General features: G+C 44.6%; 1 protein-coding gene across 5 annotated transcripts in view; it reads left to right on the top strand.

Moving 5' to 3' along the window:
* The window catches only part of LOC123992976 (unconventional myosin-Ic-like), a 99,800-nt gene that overhangs the window by 44,640 nt on the left and 32,660 nt on the right, over window positions 1-22,500 (top strand). For 4 of the 5 annotated variants that reach the window (XM_046294675.1, XM_046294677.1, XM_046294678.1 and 1 more), the window contains 2 exons: window positions 21,227-21,382; window positions 21,639-21,754. In XM_046294675.1, the coding sequence (XP_046150631.1) occupies window positions 21,227-21,382; window positions 21,639-21,754 (272 nt within the window). Of the gene's footprint in view, window positions 1-3,732; window positions 3,984-21,226; window positions 21,383-21,638; window positions 21,755-22,500 lie in introns of those variants that run through there. The other variant, XM_046294676.1, reaches the window with a different exon arrangement.

Here is a 22,500-nt window from a genome sequence, read left to right as displayed (position 1 = left end):
AGGAATGAGAGAGAGAGAGGAAATGAGAGAGAGAGGGAATGAGAGAGAGAGAGAATGAGAGAGCGAATGAGAGAGCGAGAGAGAGGGAATGAGAGAGCGAGAGAGAGGAATGAGAGGGAGAATGAGAGGGAATGAGAATGAGAGGGAGAATATGAGAGAGAGAGAAATGAGAGAGAGGGAGAAATGAGAGAGAGGGAGAATATGAGAGAGAGGAGAATATGAGAGAGAGAATGAGAGAGAGAGAGGGAATGAGAGAGAGAGGAATGAATGAGAGAGAGAGGGGGAATGAGAGAGAGAGGGAATGAGAGAGAGGGAAAATGAGAGAGAGGGGAATATGAGAGAGAGGGGGAATATGAGAGAGAATATGAGAGAGGAATATGAGGGAAGGGAATGAGAGAGAGAGGGAATGAGAGAGAGAGAAGGGAAGAGAGAGAGAGGGAATGAGAGAGAGAGAGAATGAGAGAGGAATGAGAGAGAGAGGAGAATGAGAGAGAGAGGAATGAGAATGAGAGAATGAGAATGAGAGGGAATGAGAGAGAGAGAATGAGAATGAGAGGGAATGAGAGAGAGTGAGAGAGAGAGAGAGTGAGGAATGAGAGAGAGAGAGAGCGAGAGAATGAAGAGAGAGAGGAATGAGAGAGAGAGAGGGAATGAGAGAGAGAGAGGAATGAAGAGAGAGAATGAGAGAGAGAGAGAGAGAGAGAGAATGAGAGAGAGAGGGAGAGAGAGAGAATGAGAGAGAGAGAGAGAGAGAGAGAGAGAGAGAGAGAGAGAGAGGGAGAGAGAGAGAGAGAGAGAGAGAGGAATGAGGAGAGAGAGAGAGAATGAGAGAGAGAGAGAATGAGAGAGAGAGAGAGAGGGAATAGAGAGAGAGAGGGAATAGAGAGAGAGAGAGAGAGAGAGAGAGAGAGAGAGAGAGAGAGAGAGAGAGAGAATGAGAGAGAGAGACACAGAGAGGAATGAGACACAGAGACAATGAGAGAGACAGAGACATAGAGAGAGAGACAGAGAGCGAGAGAATGAGAGAGAGAGACAGCGAGAGAGAGAGACAGAGGGAATGAGAGAGAGACAGCGAGGGGAATGATGAGAGAGAATATGGAGGGAATGAGAGAGAGGGGGAATGAGAGAGAATGAGAGAGGGGAATGAGAGAGAGAGCGGGGAATGAGAGAGAGAGGGGAATGAGAGAGAGAGAGGGGGAATGAGAGAAGAGAGGGGGAATGAGAGAGAGAGGGAATGAGAGAGAGAGAGAGAGAGAGGGAATGAGAGAGAGAGAGGGGGAATGAGAGAGAGAGAGAGGGGAATGAGAGAGAGAGAGAGAGGGGAATGAGAGAGAGAGAGGGAATGAGAGAGAGGGAGGGAATGAGAGAGAGGGAGAATATGAGAGAGAGGGAGAATATGAGGGAGAGGGAGAATATGAGAGAGAGGGGAATATGAGAGAGAGGGGAATATGAGAGAGGGGGAATATGAGAGAGAGGGGGGAATATGAGAGAGAGAGAGAATGAGAGAGAGAAATGAGAGAGAGAGAGGAGAGAGAGAGAATGAGAGGGAATGAGAGAGGGGGAATGAGAGAGGGGGGAATGAGAGAGAGAGGGAAAATGAGAGAGAGGGGAATATGAGAGAGAGGGGAATATGAGAGAGGGAATATGAGAGAGAGGAATGAGAGGGAATGAGAGAGAATGAGAGAGAGGGAATGAGAGAGAGAGGGAATGGGAGAGAGAGAGGGAATGAGAGAGAGAGGGAATGAGAGAGAGAGAGGGAATGAGAGAGAGAGAGGAATGAATGAGAGAGAGAGGGAATGAATGAGAGAGAGAGGGAATGAGAGGGAATGAGAGGGAATGAGAGAGAGGGAATATGAGAGAGAGAGAGAGAGAGAGAGAGAGAGAGAGAGAGGAATAGAGAGAGAGAGAGAGAGAGAGAGAATGAGAGAGAGAGAGAGAGAGAGAGAGAGAGAGAGAGAGAGAGAGAGAATGAGAGAGAGAGAGAATGAGAAGAGAGAATGAGAGAGAGAGGGGAATGAGAGAGAGAGGAATGAGAGAGGGGAATGAGAGAGAGAGAGGAATGAGAGAGAGAGGAAATGAGAGAGAGGGAGAATATGAGAGAGAGGGAGAATATGAGAGAGAGGAGAATATGAGAGAGAGGGAGAATATGAGAGAGAGGGGAATATGAGAGAGGGGGGAATATGAGAGAGAGAGGGGGAATATGAGAGAGAGAGGGAATGAGAGAGAGAGAGGGCGAGAGAGAGAATGAGAGCGAGAGAGGGGGAATGAGAGAGAGGGGGAATGAGAGAGAGGGGAAAATGAGAGAGAGGGGGAATATGAGAGAGAGGGGGAATATGAGAGAGGGAATATGAGAGAGAGGGAATGAGAGGGAATGAGAGAGTGAGAGAGAGGGAATGAGAGCGAGAGGGAATGAGAGAGAGAGGGAATGAGAGAGAGAGAGGAATGAGAGAGAGAGGGGGAATGAGAGAGAGAGAGGGAATGAGAGAGAGAGAGGGAATGAATGAGAGAGAGAGGGAATGAATGAGAGAGAGAGGGAATGAGAGGGAATGAGAGGGAATGAGAGGGAATATGAGAGAGAGAGGGAATATGAGAGAGAGAGAGAGAGAGAGAGAGAGAGAGAGAGAGAGAGAGAGAGAGAGAGAGAGAGAGAGAGAGAGAATGAGAGAGAGAGAGAGAGAGAGAGAGAGAGAGAGAGAGAGAGAAGAGAGAGGGAATATGAGAGAGGGGGAATGAGAGAGAGAGGGAATATGAGAGAGAGAGGGAATGAGAGAGAGAGGGAATGAGAGAGAGAGGGAATGAGAGAGAGAGAGGGAATGAGAGAGAGAGAGGGAATGAGAGAGAGGGAATGAGAGAGAGAGAGGGAATGAGAATGAGAGGGAGAATATGAGAGAGAGGGAGAATATGAGAGAGAGGGAGAATATGAGAGAGAGGGAGAATATGAGAGAGAGGGAGAATATGAGAGAGAGGGAGAATATGAGAGAGAGAATGAGAGAGAGAGAGGGAATGAGAGAGAGAGAGGGAATGAGAGAGAGAGGGGGAATGAGAGAGAGGGGGAATGAGAGAGAGGGGAAAATGAGAGAGAGGGGGAATATGAGAGAGAGGGGGAATATGAGAGAGAGGGGGAATATGAGAGAGAGGGGGAATATGAGAGAGTGAGGGAATGAGAGAGAGAGGGAATGAGAGAGAGAGGGAATGAGAGAGAGAGGGAATGAGAGAGAGAGGGAATGAGAGAGAGAGAGGGAATGAGAGAGAGCGAGGGAATGAGAGAGAGGGAATGAGAGAGAGAGAGGGAATGAATGAGAGAGAGAGGGAATGAGAGAGAGAGAGAGAGAGAGAGAGAGAGAGAGAGAGAGAGAGAGGGGGAAGGAGAGAGAGAGAGAGAGGGAAGGAGAGAGAGAGAGAGAGGGAAGGAGAGAGAGAGAGAGAGGGAGAGAGAGAGGGAAGGAGAGAGAGAGAGAGGGAGGGAAGGAGAGAGAGAGAGAGGGAATGAGAGAGAGAGAGAGAGAGAGAGAGAGAGAGAATGCGAGAGAGAGAGAGAGAGAGAGAGAGAATGCGAGAGAGAGAGAGAGAGAGAGAGGAATGCGAGAGAGAGAGAGAGAGAGAGAGAGGAATGCGAGAGAGAGAGAGAGAATGCGAGAGAGAGAGAGGGAATGCGAGAGAGAGAGAGGGAATGAGAGAGAGAGAGAGGGAATATGAGAGAGAGGGAATATGAGAGAAGTGTCACTACACAGACTGCTTACTCTGTAGAAAGAGGGAGGGAGAAAGAGAGCGAAGAAGGTAGAGCGAGAGAGAGACCAACTGAGAGGGAGAAAATAAGAGGTATGTGACGGCAGCTGGGTCGCTCCTACACATGGCTCCGGAGAAGTTCTAAAAACAAAAGTTGTGCGATCGCTCTGACGTGGACGACTCACATTCTGGTAGTATAAACAATTGTTAAAGCCGACCAATAAACAGGAAGGAGAGAGATGAAGTACAGACCCACGGTAAGAAAAGAACTGCACGCTCACACACTCATTCTGCTCAAAGGCAGCACTCCGCAACACAACAGTATAAGTTTCATTGTGTGTGTGAGCTTCAGTTTAAATTGTGTACTTGTGTTGGTGCTGAAGGAATCTGTTCCTGTCAAGGGGAGAAGGAGCTGATCGGTGGAGGTTTCGCCTGTAGAAACTATATTAAGAAAATGTACTTAGTGTGAATTAATTGCGTCACAGCTTTGAAAGTCAGTGCTCTTGAACTGCAAGGGCACTGGAGAGAGGGGAATGTACAGTGAGGGGAAAAAGCATTTGATCCCCTGCTGATTTTGTACGTTTGCCCAATGACAAAGAAATGATCAGTCTATCATTTTAAATGGTATGTTTATTTGAACATTGAGAGGCAGAATAACAACAAAAACATCCAGAAAAATGCATGTCAAAAATTGATTAGCATTTTAATGAGGGAAATAAGTAGTTGACCTCTCTGCAAAACATGACTTAGTATTTGGTGGCAAAATCCTTGTTGGCAATCAGAGGTCAGACATTTCTTGTAGTTGGCCAGCAGGTTTGCACACATCTCAGGAGGGATTTTGTCCCACTCCTCTTTGCAGATCTTCTCCAAGGCAATAAGGTTTCGAGGCTGACGTTTGGCAACTCGAACCTTCAGCTCCCTCCACAGATTTCCTATGAGACTGGCTAGGCTACTCCAGAACCTGAATGTGCTTCTTCTTGAGCCACTCCTTTGTTGCCTTGGCCGTGTGTTTTGGGTCATTGTCGTGCTGGAATACCCCTCCACGACCCATTTTCAATGCCCTGGCTGAGGGAAGGAGGTTCTCGCCCAAGATTTGATGGTACATGGCCCCGTCAATCGTCCCTTTGATGCGGTGAAGTTGTCCTGTTCCCTTAGCCCTTAGCAGAAAAACAACCCCAAAGCATAATGTTTCCACCTCCATGTTTGACGGTGGGGATGGTGTTCTCGGGGTCAAAGGCAGCATTCCTCCTCATCCAAACATGGCGAGTTGAGTTGATGCCAAAGAGCTCCATTTTGGTCTCATCTGACCACAACACTTTCACCCAGTTGTCCTCTGAATCATTCAGATGTTCATTGGCAAACTTCAGACGGGCATGTATATGTGCTTTCTTGAGCAGGGGGACCTTGCGGGCGCTGCAGGATTTCAGTCCTACAGCGTAGTGTGTTACCAATTGTTTTCTTGGTGACTATGGTCCCAGCTGCCTTGAGATCATTGACAAGATCCTCCTGTGTAGTTCTGGGCTGATTCCTCACCGTTCTCGTGGAGTTGCAATGATCATGAGGTGAGATCTTGCACGGAGCCCCAGGTCGAGGGAGATTGACAGTTATTTTGTGTTTCTGCAATTTGCGAATAATCACATCAACTGTTGGCACCTTCTCACCAAGCTGCTTGGCGATGGTCTTGTAGCCCATTCCAGCCTTGTGTAGGTCTACAATCTTCTCCCTGACATCCTTGGAGAGCTCTTTGATCTTGGCCATGGTGGAGAGTTTGGAATCTGATTGATTGCTTCTGTGGACAGGTGTCTTTTATACAGGTAACGAGCTGAGATTAGGAGCACACTCTTAAAGGGAGTGCTCCTAATCTCAGCTCGTTACCTGTATAAAAGACACCTGGAAGCCAGAAATGTGTCTAATTGAGCAGGGGTCAAATACTTATTTCCCTCATTTAAAATGCAAATCCATTTTTGACATGTGTTTTTCTGGATTAGTTTTTGGTTATTCTGTCTCTCACTGTTCAGATAAACCTACCATTTAAAATTATAGACTGGTCATTTCTTTGTCAGTGGGCAAATGTACAAAATCAGCAGGGGATCAAATACTTTTTTCCCTCACTGTAGCTGGGTTTTGAAAGCACATAGCCAGTTTCTCCTGAGTCCTGACACTGACCCACCTATAATCCATCTAGGAGTTCATCTCCTAAATTCCCTTCCTATCCAGGGTCATATTCATTAGGCACCAAAACGGAGGATAACCGACTGAAACAGCGAGGGACGACCCAAACTTGTCCAATAAGAAATTCTCGTTCTCCTTTTCCGTGTCAAGTGTTCCGTGATGAATTCCACCCTTCTATCACTTCTATGCGGTATCTATGTGGAGGCATCTGTTTGTGTTGGTGTGTTTGCTCCACCACAGTGTTGTAATGGCAGGCCTGTGTTGTGAGGCAGGGCCTGGATTCTTTGGCGCTGACTGGGAGTGAGAGGGATGATGTTAATGAAGCTACTGTCAGTCTGTCACAGCACCGAGGCACTTCCCCCAACCCTACTGCATGTCTTCCTGTCACTGTCACCTCCGCTGCCTGGGGACACGGATGTGACTCTGACTCTCTCTGGGGAAAGGTGTCTGGGGAGGTACGACTGTGGGTGCGTCTCAATCTCAGTTTCTTCCTGAAGTGTGCACTTGTTCACTACAACCCACAAATGTAAACCCATTGGATTGGTGAAGGCATAGGAAGTTTCCACCATGTACGTATGTATACCAGTCATTTAATTTCAAATAGTATACTTTTTTGGACATGCCCCAATGTGTTTGGCTCCAACCAGCATGTTGTCCTCAGCCTACTTTAAAACCACTCTGAGGGGTGTGGTCACTTGAAAAAAGTTCCATGGAAAACCATTGATTTTGAGTGGTATTTCCACCACCTAATTCAAAATCCCAATTCAACCCCTGGTTGTATGCCTGTGTTTTGATAGGCCAAATATGATGATGATTTTCACAGTTTCCTGTGTGTTTTGTTGACGTCAGGGACACAGTACGTAATCAAAGGAGTGCTAGTGTGTATGAACCAAGGCTGCTGTGGCCCTCCAGCTAACTACACTAATGAGGAAGACTATGGACGAGCCCTTCTTGAACAGTCATATTCACTAGACACCAAATGGAAGAAAACTGACCGAAAACTGGGAGGGACTACCTAAACTTGTCCAATAAGAAAATGTATTTTTTTGTCTCCCATCTTGTAAGGAGTGCATTAGAAGTTGTCCACACTAGGTGGAATGAATACAATATTTTGACTAAACAGAAATATGACCTGTCATTCCTGGGTCCTGCTAGTCTCTCACTGAAAGCAGCACTCTCTGAGACTGCAATCAAAGCTACGCGTACTATGTGCGTATACAATACTTGAGCCTGCGATCGATGACTCCACTATTTTCTCCCGCTCTCTCCCCATCAGTAGCTCCTGATTTAGAATCTCATTGGGAGGAAATGCTGTTTATTTTAGTGGCACATTGCAGTGATACACAGAGAGACACACACTGATGACAGAATACACCGAGTGTCCCCTGAGAGACTGAATGTGCAGTCGCCGCTGGCTCTTATTGGCCGTGCGGTTGCTTTTCTTCTCTTTAATTGGCTGGTTTGCTATAGTGAGGAAAGGACTAATTTGCGTGAAGGTAAAGTTTGACGGAAAGAAAGTAGAGAACCGAGCCATTGATATGAACCTGTTGACTGGTCTTCTTGGAATGTTCTAGCCCTACGTTGGGTCTGTGTTTCGGGACGGACATGAATCGTATACCGTGTCCTTTTGAAGGGAGATATTGTTTTCTACCACAGCTGCCCGTATGAGTGGGAGATGGAGAATGTTTTCACCTGCTATTGCAGTCACACTAGTCTGTCCACTTTCCCCTATACACGTATGTGGGTCAAAGACGTGAAATGATTTGAAAGTAGCAAAAAAATAAAACCGCAATTACAATTCTCTAAAAGGCTTTTTTATGTATATTGGAGTGTCATGTATGCCCTTAGTTATATGCAAGAATAAATCAAATAATTCCTTTTTTATTGTGATTCATATGAATGTACCCTAGTAAAATGTCATTCATTATAACACTGACCAGTGCCTGTGTTCTTTTGCCCATCTTAATATTTTATTTTTATTGGCCAGTCTGAGATATGGCTTTTTCTTTGCAACTCTGCCTAAGAAGGCCAGCATCCCGGAGTCACCTCTTCACTGTTGACTTAGTACCCACAAAACACCAGTTTCTATTTCATGAAGCTGCCAGTTGAGGACCTGTGAGGCATCTGTTTCTCAAACTAGACAGTCTAATGTACTTGTCCTCTTGCTCAGTTGTGCCCAGGGGCCTCCCACTCCTCTTTCTATTTTGGTTAGTGCCAGTTTGCACTGTTCTGTGAAGGGACTAGTCTACAGCGTTGTACGAAATCTTCAGTTTCTGGGCAATTTCTCGCATGGAATAGCCTTCATTTCTCAGAACAAGAATAGACTGACGAGTTTCAGAAGAAAGGTATTTGTTTCTGGCCATTTTGAGCCTGTAATCGAACCCACAAATGCTGATGCTCCAGATACTCAACTAGCATAAAGGTCAGTTTTATTGCTTCTTTAATCAGAACTACAGTTTTTAGTTGTGCTAACATAATTACAAAAAATGTTTTCTAATGATCAATTAGCTTTTTTAATGATAAACTTGGATTCGCTAACACAACCTGCCATTGGAACACCGGAGTGATGGTTGCTGCTAATGGGCCTCTGTACGCCTATGTAGATATTCCATAAAAAAAAATCTGCCGTTTCCAGCTATAATTGTTATTTACAACATTATCAATGTATTCACTGTATTTCTAATCAATTTGATGTTATTTTAATGGGCGAAAAATGTGATTTTCTTTAAAAAAAAAGAGATTTCTATGTGACCCTGTACTTTTAAACGGTTATGTACACACACACACACACATACACAGACACACAGACACAGAGAGAGACAGACCGACAGAGCTTCACATCCGTCCCTCTTTTTCAAGCATTGAGGGGAGACTCCATGGCAGTCAATCACCATCAAAACGTTACTAGAAACTTGAAGTGGTCCACTGATTCAAATCATAGAAAATAGTGGTTTCATTAGACCTCTTTTGAAACGGCTCTTCCAAAGTCTGCCATTGTAAACCCTGATTGATTTCTCCTTCAGTAGGTTCTCAGTATGTTTCCATGTGAAATATTTCTACAGTAACACTTCCTGTGAATACCCGCATTATAAACGTTGATGACAAGCTATCCATTCTAACTCGCCATAAACGCACAAATAGCCGTTCAAAAAAATTCTACATACTCCATCCAAGGTGACGCTTTAAAAGTGAAAGTGCTCAGCATACCCTGTTGTGCTTTGAAACACATCAGGACTGTTTGAATCTTTTAGCTTCCTTCCTAAATGGCCACGTGTGACCTCCACTTGCGGCCATGGAAAACCCAGGAGCCCCACAGTCAGCCTACAACCGCGAGAGAGAGGACCCATGACCGCTATCCCCTGTCAGTTCTGTAGCGAGTCCCAGGATGTAGTTGTGTGTATGATCCCATAATGTCTGTGAACCTGAAGCATCCATCTGCTGACTCTCTTCCCTTCTGTGTTCCTCCCTTTTTAATAACAAGATGGAGGAGAGCCAGACAACTGATTCATAGTGGAGCATTTTTCAAAAGGGCAAAACTCTTGAGTGGCTAACCGTGCTCTCTGTAGAAGCAGATTATACCCATGTTTGTTTTTAGTTACGCTGGCTGAGACAGAACTGGGGAATGGCCGATGTTCTCCACTTTCCCACAGACAAATCCCTCCCTTTTTCTCATGCTGCCTTTTACATGAGCCGAGGTAGACTGCAAAACGGATGTCATTGTTTTCAATGAGAGAACGATGCTAAATGCCGTTCGGGCTGCCGGTGATTGCCGTTCGGGCCGCCACTGTAGACGGGACCAGGGGCGGAGCCAGAGGGGTCTCCGGGGTGACACTGGACACCCCTGACATCTGATATCCCACCCCAAAATGTCATATGCTATTGGCAGTTTGATGCTGATTGACTCCTCATTTCACCTCTTGTTGAAAGAAGCATTTACTTTGACGTTCGACGGGGCAATTTTCAAATCGAGGACTAGGAAGAGAGAATATTAACGTTGGTTGCGAGAGACCTAAGAATAAGAAGAACCTACAGAAGAAGAAGAGAGAATATTTACACAGCTCCACAAACTCTTTTCGCGATTGGCGAATGCATCATATTTGAGGCACGTTTTAAGGTTTAGTACCAGGTTTGTTTCCTGAACAACTTTTACGGAAGTTGAATCGCTGTGGAAGTTAATGTTAGACCTTTAGTTCCATTAACAGACAGTTAATCAGATAAGGGAGAGCGGCTAAATTGGGAGCCAAACATAGTTTACATCTGTGTTAGTAATACAGGCATATACAGTACAGGGTGGTAAGTTGGAGTATACCAATGTGTAGCTGATGTGGGGTAACTAGTAGTGTTCAGCAAGTTAACATTCAGCAATTTGAAATCCATTAACTCAGATTTTCGTACTTGAACTCAAAACGAACAGTTATTATCAATCTGTTAACGTTACTCAAAAGATTACCACAATATGCAGAAACGCCTTTACGATAGCAAACAGGCTAAGAAATGAGTTACTTAGTGCAGAGTAGGGAGTCTGTTCCTAAAGGACACCATGGTAGGGCCAGGCCTATACTTTAAACTACACATTTTAGTTAGCGGCTTTTAGTATCTAATCTTGTGGATCCCTTAATTCTACATTTCTATAGAGATATGACACATTATTTAACATGTATTTCAACCGGTTCAAGATCCAGAGAAGAGGGTCCTGTACAGCCCTGTTTTCAAACATTTCCCAGAACTCGGCATGGTACTAGGAAAAGGGCTTTCAACAGCTCCTGGTATAAGGACAATTCGTGGCTTGAATATTCTCTAAATCAAGATTCTACTTATTGTTTCGCCTGTAGGCAGTTTTCTCTGCCCAGTACACCTGAATCTGCCTTCACATCACAGTCAGGTTTTTGTAACTGGGAAAAGGTGCCGTTTAAAGATTCTGGGTTTACGCTCCATTTGAAGGCAGAGCATTATATCAATGCTACGTATTCTTGGGATCAGCATCAAAGGGTTATTGACAGCAACTCATCAATGTTAGATGTCATAAATGAGGACCGGAACATTTTGGGGAGGGAAAACTGTACTTCCATTAAAACAATTGCAGATGTGCTCCTATTAACTGCCACTCAAAATATAGTGCAGAGAGGTCATCGAGAGTCTGACTCTCACGACAAGGGTCCTTTTTTTGACAATCTTAGAAGAAATAGCAAAGCAGGTTAAGTACACAAGCCACCAAATCCAGAAGGAAGTTCACGAGGGCTTAGCTGAGATGGTGCAAAGTGAAATAATAAGAGAAGTAAAAATGACACTAAAGATTTAAAGAAGAAATCACTTTATTTGTGAGGTACTAATACAGCGGGGCCATCCACTTTTTACACCTTCTCAGTCATCTGAGAGCTTGCAGCAGGTCTCACAAAAATGATAGTCGATTGCCTTGCAAAAACATGGTCTGGACTACAGGAATGATCTTGTGGGACAAGGCGATGACGGTGCATCCATCACGAGCGGAAAGCATTCTGGTGTGTCTGCATGGATTAAAAACGGTGCAAGATTTGCATTTTAGCTGCACTGTTATGCACATTTTTAGAATTTGGTTCTTGTCGATGCTGTAAAATCAGTGCCTGAGGCAGTTCATTTTTCTGCTCTCCTGCAGAAGCTTTAGAACTATTGTATCTGGCTCGTACGGTCGTCTCAAGTGGCTTGCAGTTCAGAAAGGGCTGTATCCACAGCAGCAGCCCAGGGAACGACGGAGACTTACGGATGTAAGGTGGGCATGCAGATACGTGGCATGCCATAGTCTGAGGGACAGGCTTCCAGCAGTTCTGAGAGCGCTACAGGATATCACACTTGAAAATAGTGGTGATGGATCAGTGGAGGCAAGGTGCCTTCTTTCTCAGATTTCTCAGATAGATGCTTTTACACCTGCATTGTTTGCTGTTTGGGGTTTTAGGCTGGGTTTCTGTACAGCACTTTGAGATATCAGCTGACGTACGAAGGGCTATATAAATAAATTTGATTTGATTTGATTTTACCCAAAGGGCTTTTGGGTACCTTTTGTAAAGTGCTTGGTGATGCCAAATGTATTTCTGACATGCTCCAATCAAGCTCTCTTGACCTAGCAAGGGCTGTGGACCTAGTAGGTGCCCTTAGACACATTACAGGACTACAGAAGTGAGGGTTACTTTGGAGAACTATGGAAAGAGGTTGAAGAGATTGCAGAGCACTGCAAAACATGTGTACGAACAGTTTTGTAAAAGACGGCCTAAAACGAGCTTAATATTTCACGACTCATTGATGAGCACTGTTGGACAGAGAATAGTAACCAAAGTGATGGTATGAGCGATCTTTTATCAGGTGCTTGACAGTCTCACAGCTGAGCTGCAGAGGTGTTTTTCAAAGTAGAATTGCGAGACAATGCAAGGGGTCCAGTCTCTCAACCCAAAGAGCACAACATTCTTGAATGAGGAGCCTCTGTTTGGAGCCTCTGTTTGGAGCCTCTGTTTGGAGCCTCTGTTTGGAGCCTCTGTTTGGAGCCTCTGTTTGCCTTTGCTCAGACCAGATTTAGAGGGCCTCAAAACATGAGGTTCATCAAACCAAGTGGCTTCTTGATAGGAGAGAGAAAAGTGGAAGGGACAGACCTTCTCCTCTCCTTGACTTTGTGTTTCTAGAACGTTATAAAGAGGTCTTCCATGAGCTATTTCGACTTTAAGATTTCTATTGTTACACCAGTCAGCAGTGCTTCTTGTGAAAGAAGCTCCTCAGCTTTAAAACTGTTGTCCTAAGTTGGGTTTTAATCAGTGGTTGATGACAGGTTAAGTCACCTCGGGTTTCTCAGGGTTGAGTCAAGGAGGGTACGCGCCCTCAACACTGATGGATGTGTGAAACATTTTGGCAGTTCTCACCAGAACTGCAGAATTATGCTGTTTTTAAATCTACCTAGGATCATTTGGCACTTAGGCGGTCTGGTCATGATTAAAACCTGCACTGTGTACTAGCTAGTACACTGACATTCTAAAATGATAAATCCAAGGGGTATCTTGTCACACATTTAATTTGGTCTTGATTAGGACAATTCCAAAACGTTTCTTTGCTATTAGTTAACATAATATATATGAGCATAAATATGATACTGTAGTTTGTAATCTAGCTGGGCACAAATTATTTGTATTTTTCAAGTCAAATTGCAGTGCTTTTGTGTTGTAAATAAACTATGCAATTTATCTCCTTGGTGCTTGAGCTTTTTTTCTGAAAATATTTAGGATATTCAACATTTATAGACCCAGATGATATATTCATGAAAACAGTGTTTGTGTGTGAGAGAGAAATTGAACTGCAGTTCTAGAGACACTGACTAGTCCTAGTATGTTCAAGAATTCTAGTGAAGTGTGGTCCAAAAGGGTCACTATCTGCCACATTTAGTGAATTATCACTTCTACCTCTAATCAGCAATCATAGGATTTATTCATGCTCCTTATAGATGCCACATTTAGTGAATTATCGCTTCTACCTCTAATCAGCAATCATAGGATTTATTCATGCTCCTTATAGATGCCACATTTAGTGAATTATCACTTCTACCTCTAATCAGCAATCATAGGATTTATTCATGCTCCTTATAGATGCCACATTTAGTGAATTATCACTTCTACCTCTAATCAGCAATCATAGGATTTATTCATGCTCCTTATAGATGCCACATTTAGTGAATTATCACTTCTACCTCTAATCAGCAATCATAGGATTTATTCATGCTCCTTATAGATGCCACATTTAGTGAATTATCACTTCTACCTCTAATCAGCAATCATAGGATTTATTCATGCTTTATTCATGCTCCTTATAGATGCCACATTTAGTGAATTATCACTTCTACCTCTAATCAGCAATCATAGGATTTATTCATGCTCCTTATAGATGCCACATTTAGTGAATTATCACTTCTAAATCAGCAATCATAGGATTTATTCATGCTCCTTATAGATGCCACATTTAGTGAATTATCGCTTCTACCTCTAATCAGCAATCATAGGATTTATTCATGCTCCTTATAGATGCCACATTTAGTGAATTATCGCTTCTACCTCTAATCAGCAATCATAGGATTTATTCATGCTCCTTATAGATGCTACATTTAGTGAATTATCACTTCTACCTCTAATCAGCAATCATAGGATTTATTCATGCTCCTTATAGATGCCACATTGAGTGAATTATCGCTTCTACCTCTAATCAGCAATCATAGGATTTATTCATGCTCCTTATAGATGCCACATTGAGTGAATTATCGCTTCTACCTCTAATCAGCAATCATAGGATTTATTCATGCTCTTTATAGATGCCACATTGAGTGAATTATCACTTCTACCTCTAATCAGCAATCATAGGATTTATTCATGCTCCTTATAGATGCCACATTTAGTGAATTATCACTTCTACCTCTAATCAGCAATCATAGGATTTATTCATGCTCCTTATAGATGCCACATTTAGTGAATTATCACTTCTACCTCTAATCAGCAATCATAGGATTTATTCATGCTCCTTATAGATGCCACATTTTCTGTCATGTTCTTTGGACCCTCTGAAGTAGCCTTGGCCACCCCATGTACAAAACTCTACTTCCGCTACTGGACGGAACTTTCCGCCAGAGTTAAAATATTCAAATGTTTGCCGTGTTGCAGTAGCACTGTTTACTGAAATCACGATAGCAACGCATCGTCTTGATGGCTTTTACGGTTACCATCTTGCTTTCTTGTCCCGCTATGCCGACTGTTGTGACGGTTTTGACGCCCCTCGTCTAAATGCAGCATTAGTCTTTCTCTTCTATATAGATAATTTACCTAAGAAAATATGATCAATTAGTGACCTTAAAAAGAAGCCTTTATTCATTTATTAACTACTCAACCCGCTCCATTATGAAAAGGATAACATTCAATTATATTTAAGTGATAATGACCGAGAAGCCGGTGTTTGGAGGATATATTGGCACAGGTGTTGGCAAACCGTGCCAATATTTCCTCCAAACTTCGGCTTCGAGGGCATGATCACTTTTATACATTGGGTTACCAACATATTCAAATCATGATAGACATATTTGTGTTACTTTATTGAGGAATTGAATCATACTACTTCCTCCTTCAACAAGATATAAATGAGTCCCAACAAATCTAGGGTTGTTACCCAAGCCGGCTGTTCGACGTCTCTGGCAACCGAGCCGATGGAACGAGACACAGAACTAAAATACTTAATGACGGGATCTAAGGACGCGACCCAGTCGTTCAGTCTGTCTGTTCTATATCTATGGACGCGTCCCAGTCGTTCAGTCTGTCTGTTCTATATCTATGGACGCGTCCCAGTCGTTCAGTCTGTCTGTTCTATATGGACGCGACCCAGTCGTTCAGTCTGTCTCTCCTATATCTATGGACTCGACCCAGTCGTTCATTCTAAATGTTCTATATCTATGGACTCGACCCAGTCGTTCATTCTAAATGTTCTATTGCCATACTGGCTGGCAACGTTCTTATCTCTTGCTAGCTAGCCAACTACGGCTAACTTACTGTCATGTCAAACAGTGCAGAAAGAATAACAACAGTAACTGCATATCCGTTTTGTTTACTCTGTTTTCTAGTGACATTTACTTGAATACATCCTTAAAAATGAGTTGAGGCGAGATTTCGTCTGACATTGAAAATGTGCTCACTCTCGCCAGGACACTGTTATTCAGAGGAGCTAGCCAACAACACAGCTAACACAATCATTTCAAACTAAAGCTGCACAGACTGCAAACTAGCTACACTTTGTTTTCGATCTTTGTCAAACGAAACGATGTTCCACGTGTCTGAGAGACGAACACAAGGCTAATACCCATCTCTGCTGTTGAAAACTAAATGTTACGTCTAAAATAATGTGAGAATGTCTAGATATTTTTTATAGTGGAGATCAAATTTGCAATTTGCCTGGCTGGGTTGATGAGACAGTGGATTACGCAGTCAGATTGAACAGAGTAAATAGGCATTTTAGTCATAGATTTAGCTAGTGGTAATTAGTGGAATATAGACACCGGCTGGAATGCGGTTTTAATCAACCAGCATTCAGGTTTAGAACCACCTGTATTATAATTAAGCAATAATGCACGAGGGGCGGTGGTATATGGCCAATATACCACGCTAAGGGCTGTTCTTATGGACTGTGCAATGTGGGGTGCCTGGATACAGCCCTTAGCCATGGTATATTACAAACCCAGAGGAGCCTTATTGCTATTATAAACTGGTTATCAACGTAATTAGAGCAGTCCAAATCTGTTTTGTCATACCCTTGGTAAACAGTCTGAGATACCACGGCTGTCAGCCAATCAGCATTCAGGGCTCAAACACAGATTATAATATGTAATAATATAACAGGATACCATGGCTATGGACCATTTAGTTGATTCCCTTTCTAGCACCATACCCACTTTCACACAGTGGTGGAAAAAGTACCCAACTGTCAAACTTGAGTAAAAGTAATGATACCTTAATAGAAAATTATTAAAGTGAAAGTTACCCAGTAAAATACTACTTGAGTAAAAGTAAATCTACTTAAGTATCAAAAGTAAAAGTATAAATACATTTGAAGCAGTAGGGATGACCAGGGATGTTCTCTTGAGAAGGGTGTGAATTGGACCATTTTCCTGTCCTGTAAAGCATTTGTATTTATTATGGATCAAAATGGAACGAGTACTTTTGGGAGTCAGGGAAAATGTGTGGAGTACAAGTACAAGTACATTTTCTTTAGGAATGTAGCAAAGCAAAAGTTGTCAAATATATAAATAGTAAAGTACCGATAGTACTAAAGGTTTTTGGGGCTATCGAGTGTTTTTACTTTACGACACTGCTTACACATCACTCACTGTAACTGCAATGGATCATGTTTCAATCTCTTGTCTGTCAACGCTGTTATACGTCAGACTAACAGATGCTGATAATGGCAATGAACCCTTTTCAGCTGCTTGGTTCATCCTGTATATCACAATATAGACCTTTTTTAAGCAACCAAAGGGCAACGCTAAGGTCAGGCAAAGGGCAACGCTAAGGTCAGGCAAAGGGCAACGCTAAGGTCAGGCAAAGGGCAACGCTAAGGTCAGGCAAAGGGCAACGCTAAGGTCAGGCAAAGGGCAACGCTAAGGTCAGGCAAAGGGCAACGCTAAGGTCAGGCAAAGGGCAACGCTAAGAGCAGGCAAAGGGCATTGTTTTATGGTTATGCATCAAACTCACTCATTCCCCTTCGCCACACTCGGTTGTTCACTGCTCTGTGAGAGCAGGTAGAGTGAACAACAAGTTGACTCTACCTGCAGAATTCTGCAAAAATATATTGTGTACAATGTGAAACACCAAATAATGCATGCAGAGTAGAATTGGGCTGATACCTGCTAATTATCAAATTCCAGAAAAGAGACGTTTTTAAATTCTTCAACCTCCTAAAAGCAAGCGATTCATCAAAACCTTCCATACCAAAGCCATCACCTACAGAGAAATGAACCTGGAGAAGAGTTCCCTAAGCAAGCTGGTCCTGGGACCCCACAGAGCCCCAGGACAGCAACACAATTAGACCCAACCAAATCATGAGATAACAAAAAGAGAATTCTTTCCAATGTGTCAAGCAATTAACAAAAAAACTGATCAAACTAGAATGCTATTTGGTCCTAAACAGAGAGAACACAGTGGCAGAATACCTGACCCAAACTTAAGGAAAGCTTTGACTATGTACAGACTCAGTGAGCATAGCCTTGCTATTGAGAAAAGTTGCCGTAGGCGGACCTGACTCTCAAGAAAAGACCGACTATGTGCACAATGCCCACAAAATGAGGTGGAAACTGAGCTGCACATCCTAAACTGCCAAATATATGACCATATTAGATTTTCATATTTCCCTCAGATTACACAGAAAACAAACACAATTTTGATCAACTACCATATCTACTGGGTGAAAGACAGGGGGAGGGTAAGTGGCAGAGGGCAAGGGTGGGAGAGAGGGAATGAGAGAAGTGTTGAGAGAGTGGGAGAGCGGATTAGAGGGGGCCAGAGCAGGCACACCGCAGTAGGCCTCGGTCCTTTTGTTTTCTCCACAGGATCTGGAAAAGGTGACAGCATGCTGGTAGCGGTATGTACAGTTGGTAGCGCAGGAGTGTTGGTGTGTTCAACAAGGACGTGTGTGTGTGTGGAAGGGGCAGAGTGTGGGGAGGCAGGAAAACAACTCTAAATGTCCCATTGAGGAACAATGAAGTAATGGAGAGGGGTGGTGTTGGGAGACCGCTGAGCGAATGGGAAACCGAAGCGGGAGAAAAGGGGGTTCCTCATCCTCTCCCTGTCAGAGAGAGAACTCCCTCCCTGTGTTGAGAAGAATGTTGGCGCTGTTCCATTGTTTTCTTGAAGTTGTTTCTCCATAGGAATAGAATCAATAGAACGGTCCACCCACCCATTGTGACGTCATTAACGTGGATGGGGATGTCCGTTCTTGTAATTATATTTCTATGGCTTTCCCCTGTCTTATGTCAGTTTCTGATAGTCAATCAATTAGCCCTTGTCAGCTAAAATACTTTAGCTGGCTAATTCAGCAGCCTGTCTGAACTTGTTATCGTGGTCGAATTACCAGTCTGGTGCACCCCATTGATTTTGTTAGTCAGTTTCAAGGATGTGGATATGCAGACCCGCAAGCAACTATGGCCCCTCATGATGAGTTCAGATTTGTGGCCCCCAACCCCTCAAAGTTGCTCATCCCTGGATTAGATGTCCAGATAACAGGCTTCTCACTAATGAGCCCGGGGAGAAAAGAGGTTCCTCATCCTCTTCCTGTCAGAGAGAGAACTCCCTCGCTGTGTTAAAAAGAAAGAGAAGAATGTTGGCACTGTTCCATCATTTCTTGAAATGTTTGCCCATAGAAATATAATCAGTAGAATGGTCCACACATGGCATCATTAACTTAGATGGGGATGTCCATTCTAGTAATTCTATTTCTATGGCTTTCCCCTGGATGTTGGCGCAATTAGATGCCCATTCTCACTAACCAGCCCAACGAACCCTGGGAGAGGAACTTCTCTCAGTGCAGCACCAGCCCAAGACGGATCACTTTTTCCTCAGGAACTGCAGGCTCTTTGTTTTCCCCCAGGCCATGTGAAACGATAGCACACCAAGGCTCCGGGCCCGTATTCCAAAAGCCTTTCAGAGTCGAAGTGCTGATCTAGGATCAGGTCACCCCTCTCCATATCACCGTATTTCATTATAAGTATTCTAGCTCAACACTCCTACTCTGAGACTGTGAATACGGGCCTGCAAATTGAAGGGGAGATGGTGGAGGAGAGAAAGGAGATGGAGGGGTGCTGGTGACCACTAGCTACCTAAAGACCCTCTGAGGGATACAGTGCGAATGAAGTGCGTGAAAAAGGCTGGGGTGAAAGCTTGAGTCATCACCCCATGAATCTTCATTTGAGCCAGTTTGCTACAGCTTGAAAATAAACTTGCAGCAACAGGTAATGTGGATTATAATTAATTTTAAAAAAATCTAAGGGTTGATATAAAAAAACTTGTAAGGGAAAATCAAGTCTGAAGTTTCAGAGTGGAAATTCCAAACTTCAGAAGCCTTTTATACTGTGTTACAAGAAGGTTCCCCGACAACAGGGTGATCACAGTAAGATCCGACATCTGTAGGAATCGTGAAGCTGGAACAACTCGCCCGCCATTAAGTCATAACGCTGAAGTACATTAAATGGTGCTATTAGGTGTTGGTGTGTGGAGACTCCTCAAGTAGAGGCAATTCATTAGGTTTAAAGTCTAAAGGGCTCTACGCTGTCTTCACAAACGGAGCCGGTCTGTTTCTGTCGCTCTCTTCGTAGTTTACGTACATTTGTCCGGCCAAATGTTTTGGAACCTCCGTTGACCTCGCTTGCGTAGACTGTGTAGAGCTCTTAACAACCAAGGGTCTGCACAATTGTCACCCTACTCCCTACATAGTGCACTACTTTTAATCGGAGCCCTAAGGGACCTGGTCAAAATTAGTGCACAATATAGGGAGTAGGGTGCCATTTGGGATATAACTGTTGCAACTACTTCACTATCCTGCCATTTCTCATTATAACTCACTGTTGCTTTAGGGAGGGAGGGAGAGGGAGAGAGGTATAGCAGGGTAGGGTACTGTGTGAAGCAGGGAGTTGTTTTTGGAACGTTGAGTACAGTGATGATGCTGGATAAGGAATGGAATCACTTCCTGGCAACACACACACACACTGGCACACGTTCCTCTCCAGTCTGCTCTCCTCCTCAGCTGCACTCTCACGTTCTGTCTGCTTCATCCCTTCTCTCTCTGTCTCTCTGTCTCTCTGTGTGTGTTTTTCTCCTCTGTGATACAAGCCACATTGTCAACAGCTGCCTCACCCACTGCAGCCCTTAATTAGATGGAGGAGCACCTCTCTTTCCCCTGGGCAGGGCCCTACTGTGTCAATAACACAACAACAATATATGCAGCTGCTCTGTACAGTGTGTGTGTGGTAATGAACATGGACAATGAACAATAGAAGCGCGTGCAGTCAGCGCGTGTGTGTGTGCTGGCATAATCACCTGCCTTGTTGATGTGTCCAGAGCGTAGTGATACTGACTACTGTATAGTGAGCCATGGATCTGGGTAACATTTGCGGTCTGGTACGTAAAACTCAAGCCTCCATCGTAGAAAACAGGTTCCTGGGCAAACGCATTGACGAGCTGAAGGATGTAAGTTAAGTGTTTGAGTGCACCTATTGTTTTATAGATTGGGGATTCTAGTTTGGTTGGAGCCTGTAAGACTTTGGGTGGAAGTGCAAACTTTTTTTGTTCCTGCGCTTCTAGTTCTGGCTTACACAAGATTACAAAGTGAATAGTTTTCTAAGGAGAGCCCCCTCTGTGTGGAACACTGCAAAGCTCCAGTTCCTGCAGTCATTGTCTGCCTGTGTATGTTATTGAATGTGGGAGAGAGGGCTCTTGTGCGAACTATTCTTTAGTCATGGTTTTTGATGGAAATTGGTACTTTTTTTTTTTTTAATGCGAAGCGTTGTGTCATAGTGTGTGTTGAAGTACGTACTGGAGCTAAATTCCGGGGTGCTGGAGCTAGATTCTGGGGCCGTTATGAGCGCTTACTTGTCAGGCATAAATGAACACTGCGAGAGAGATTCACACGCAACGGTGATCCAACTTAACCAGTGTCTGCTTAGAATGTCTCTTCTGTCTTTTGGTATTTTTTTTTCTTCTTCTCTCTCCTGCCTTGTTTTTTTTATAACGATTTTTTGTCTATTCATGGTTTCTATTGCTGACCTCCCCTCTGCTCCTCTTCTCTCTCCTCCCTCCAGACGTTGGGGAGTGACGGGGTGCGGATCACAATGGAGAGTGCCCTGACGGCCAGGGACCGGGTGGGTGTCCAGGACTTTGTCCTGCTGGAGAACCACACCAGCGAGGCGGCCTTCATCGAGAACCTCCGCAAGCGCTTCAAGGAGAACCTCATCTATGTAAGACGACCGACCCCAATTACACTCGCCTCCCGGGTCATATTCATTAGGTAGCAAACGAACGCAAAAGGGGACGGAAGACCTGAACTTGTCCGATAAACGACGCTTGTTTTTGTATTCTGTTGCGTAACATGTTGCTGCCCTCATGAATTTGTGCCTGCTGAAGATAGAGATCCACTGTGTGTCGCTGCATCCCAGCATTCCCCCACTGTGTTGTCACCTGAGAGAGTTCATGGTGTCTTTGTCCCTCTCTCAGACATACATCGGCTCAGTCCTGGTGTCGGTGAACCCCTACAAGGATCTGGAGATCTACACCAAGAACCACATGGAGCGCTACCGAGGCATCAACTTCTACGAGGTCTCTCCCCACATGTGAGTAACCCGGTATCCCAACCCACCATCTTCCCCCTTCTCCTCCTCCCATCCCAGTTGACTGAGTCGTGGACTAACCGTTATGTATCGGGGGGGGGGGGTTTCTGAGTGTCTGCTCGGCACTACATACATTACGTCGGGCCTGTTTGTTTTGAGTTGCTAGGCGAAGAGGTTCATTCCTGGCCGGTTCCTCTGACTCTCTGACCATGGACCAACAATGGACTGTATTATGGAGATTCCGCCATGCGCTCGGCTTCGCTGCTCCTTCGCTGCTACTTGACCATGAAGCCAAATGTTTTCTGTCTGTCTGGGAAAAGAGGGATGTGGGAAAAGGTGGGGGCCTGAAGGGAGGTGGGTTGTGGGGGAGGTGGGTTGTGGGGGAGGTGGGTTGTGGGGGGATGGAGGGAGGTGGGTTGTGGGGGGGTGGGTTGTGGGGGATGGAGGGAGGGGGTGGAGGGAGGTAGGTTGTGGGGGATGGAGGGAGGTAGTGGGTGGCTGGGGGTGGAGGGAGGTGGGTTGTGGGGGGGATGGAGGGAGTGGTGTGGGGCTGGGGGTGGAGGGAGGTGGGTTGTGGGGGGGTGGGTTGTGGGGGATGGAGGGAGGGGGTGGAGGGAGGTAGGTTGTGGGGGGGATGGAGGGAGGTGGTGGGTGGCTGGTGGGTGGAGGGAGGTGGGTTGTGGGGGGTGGAGGGAGTGGTGTGGGGCTGGGAGTTGGAGGGAGGTGGGTTGTGGGGGATGGAGGGAGGG

Source organism: Oncorhynchus gorbuscha, linkage group LG13, assembly GCF_021184085.1.
Source record: "Oncorhynchus gorbuscha isolate QuinsamMale2020 ecotype Even-year linkage group LG13, OgorEven_v1.0, whole genome shotgun sequence".
NCBI lineage: Eukaryota > Metazoa > Chordata > Actinopteri > Salmoniformes > Salmonidae > Oncorhynchus > Oncorhynchus gorbuscha.
The sequence above is the reverse complement of the archived record's forward strand: the minus strand, read 5'-3'. Positions and strand labels throughout refer to the sequence as shown.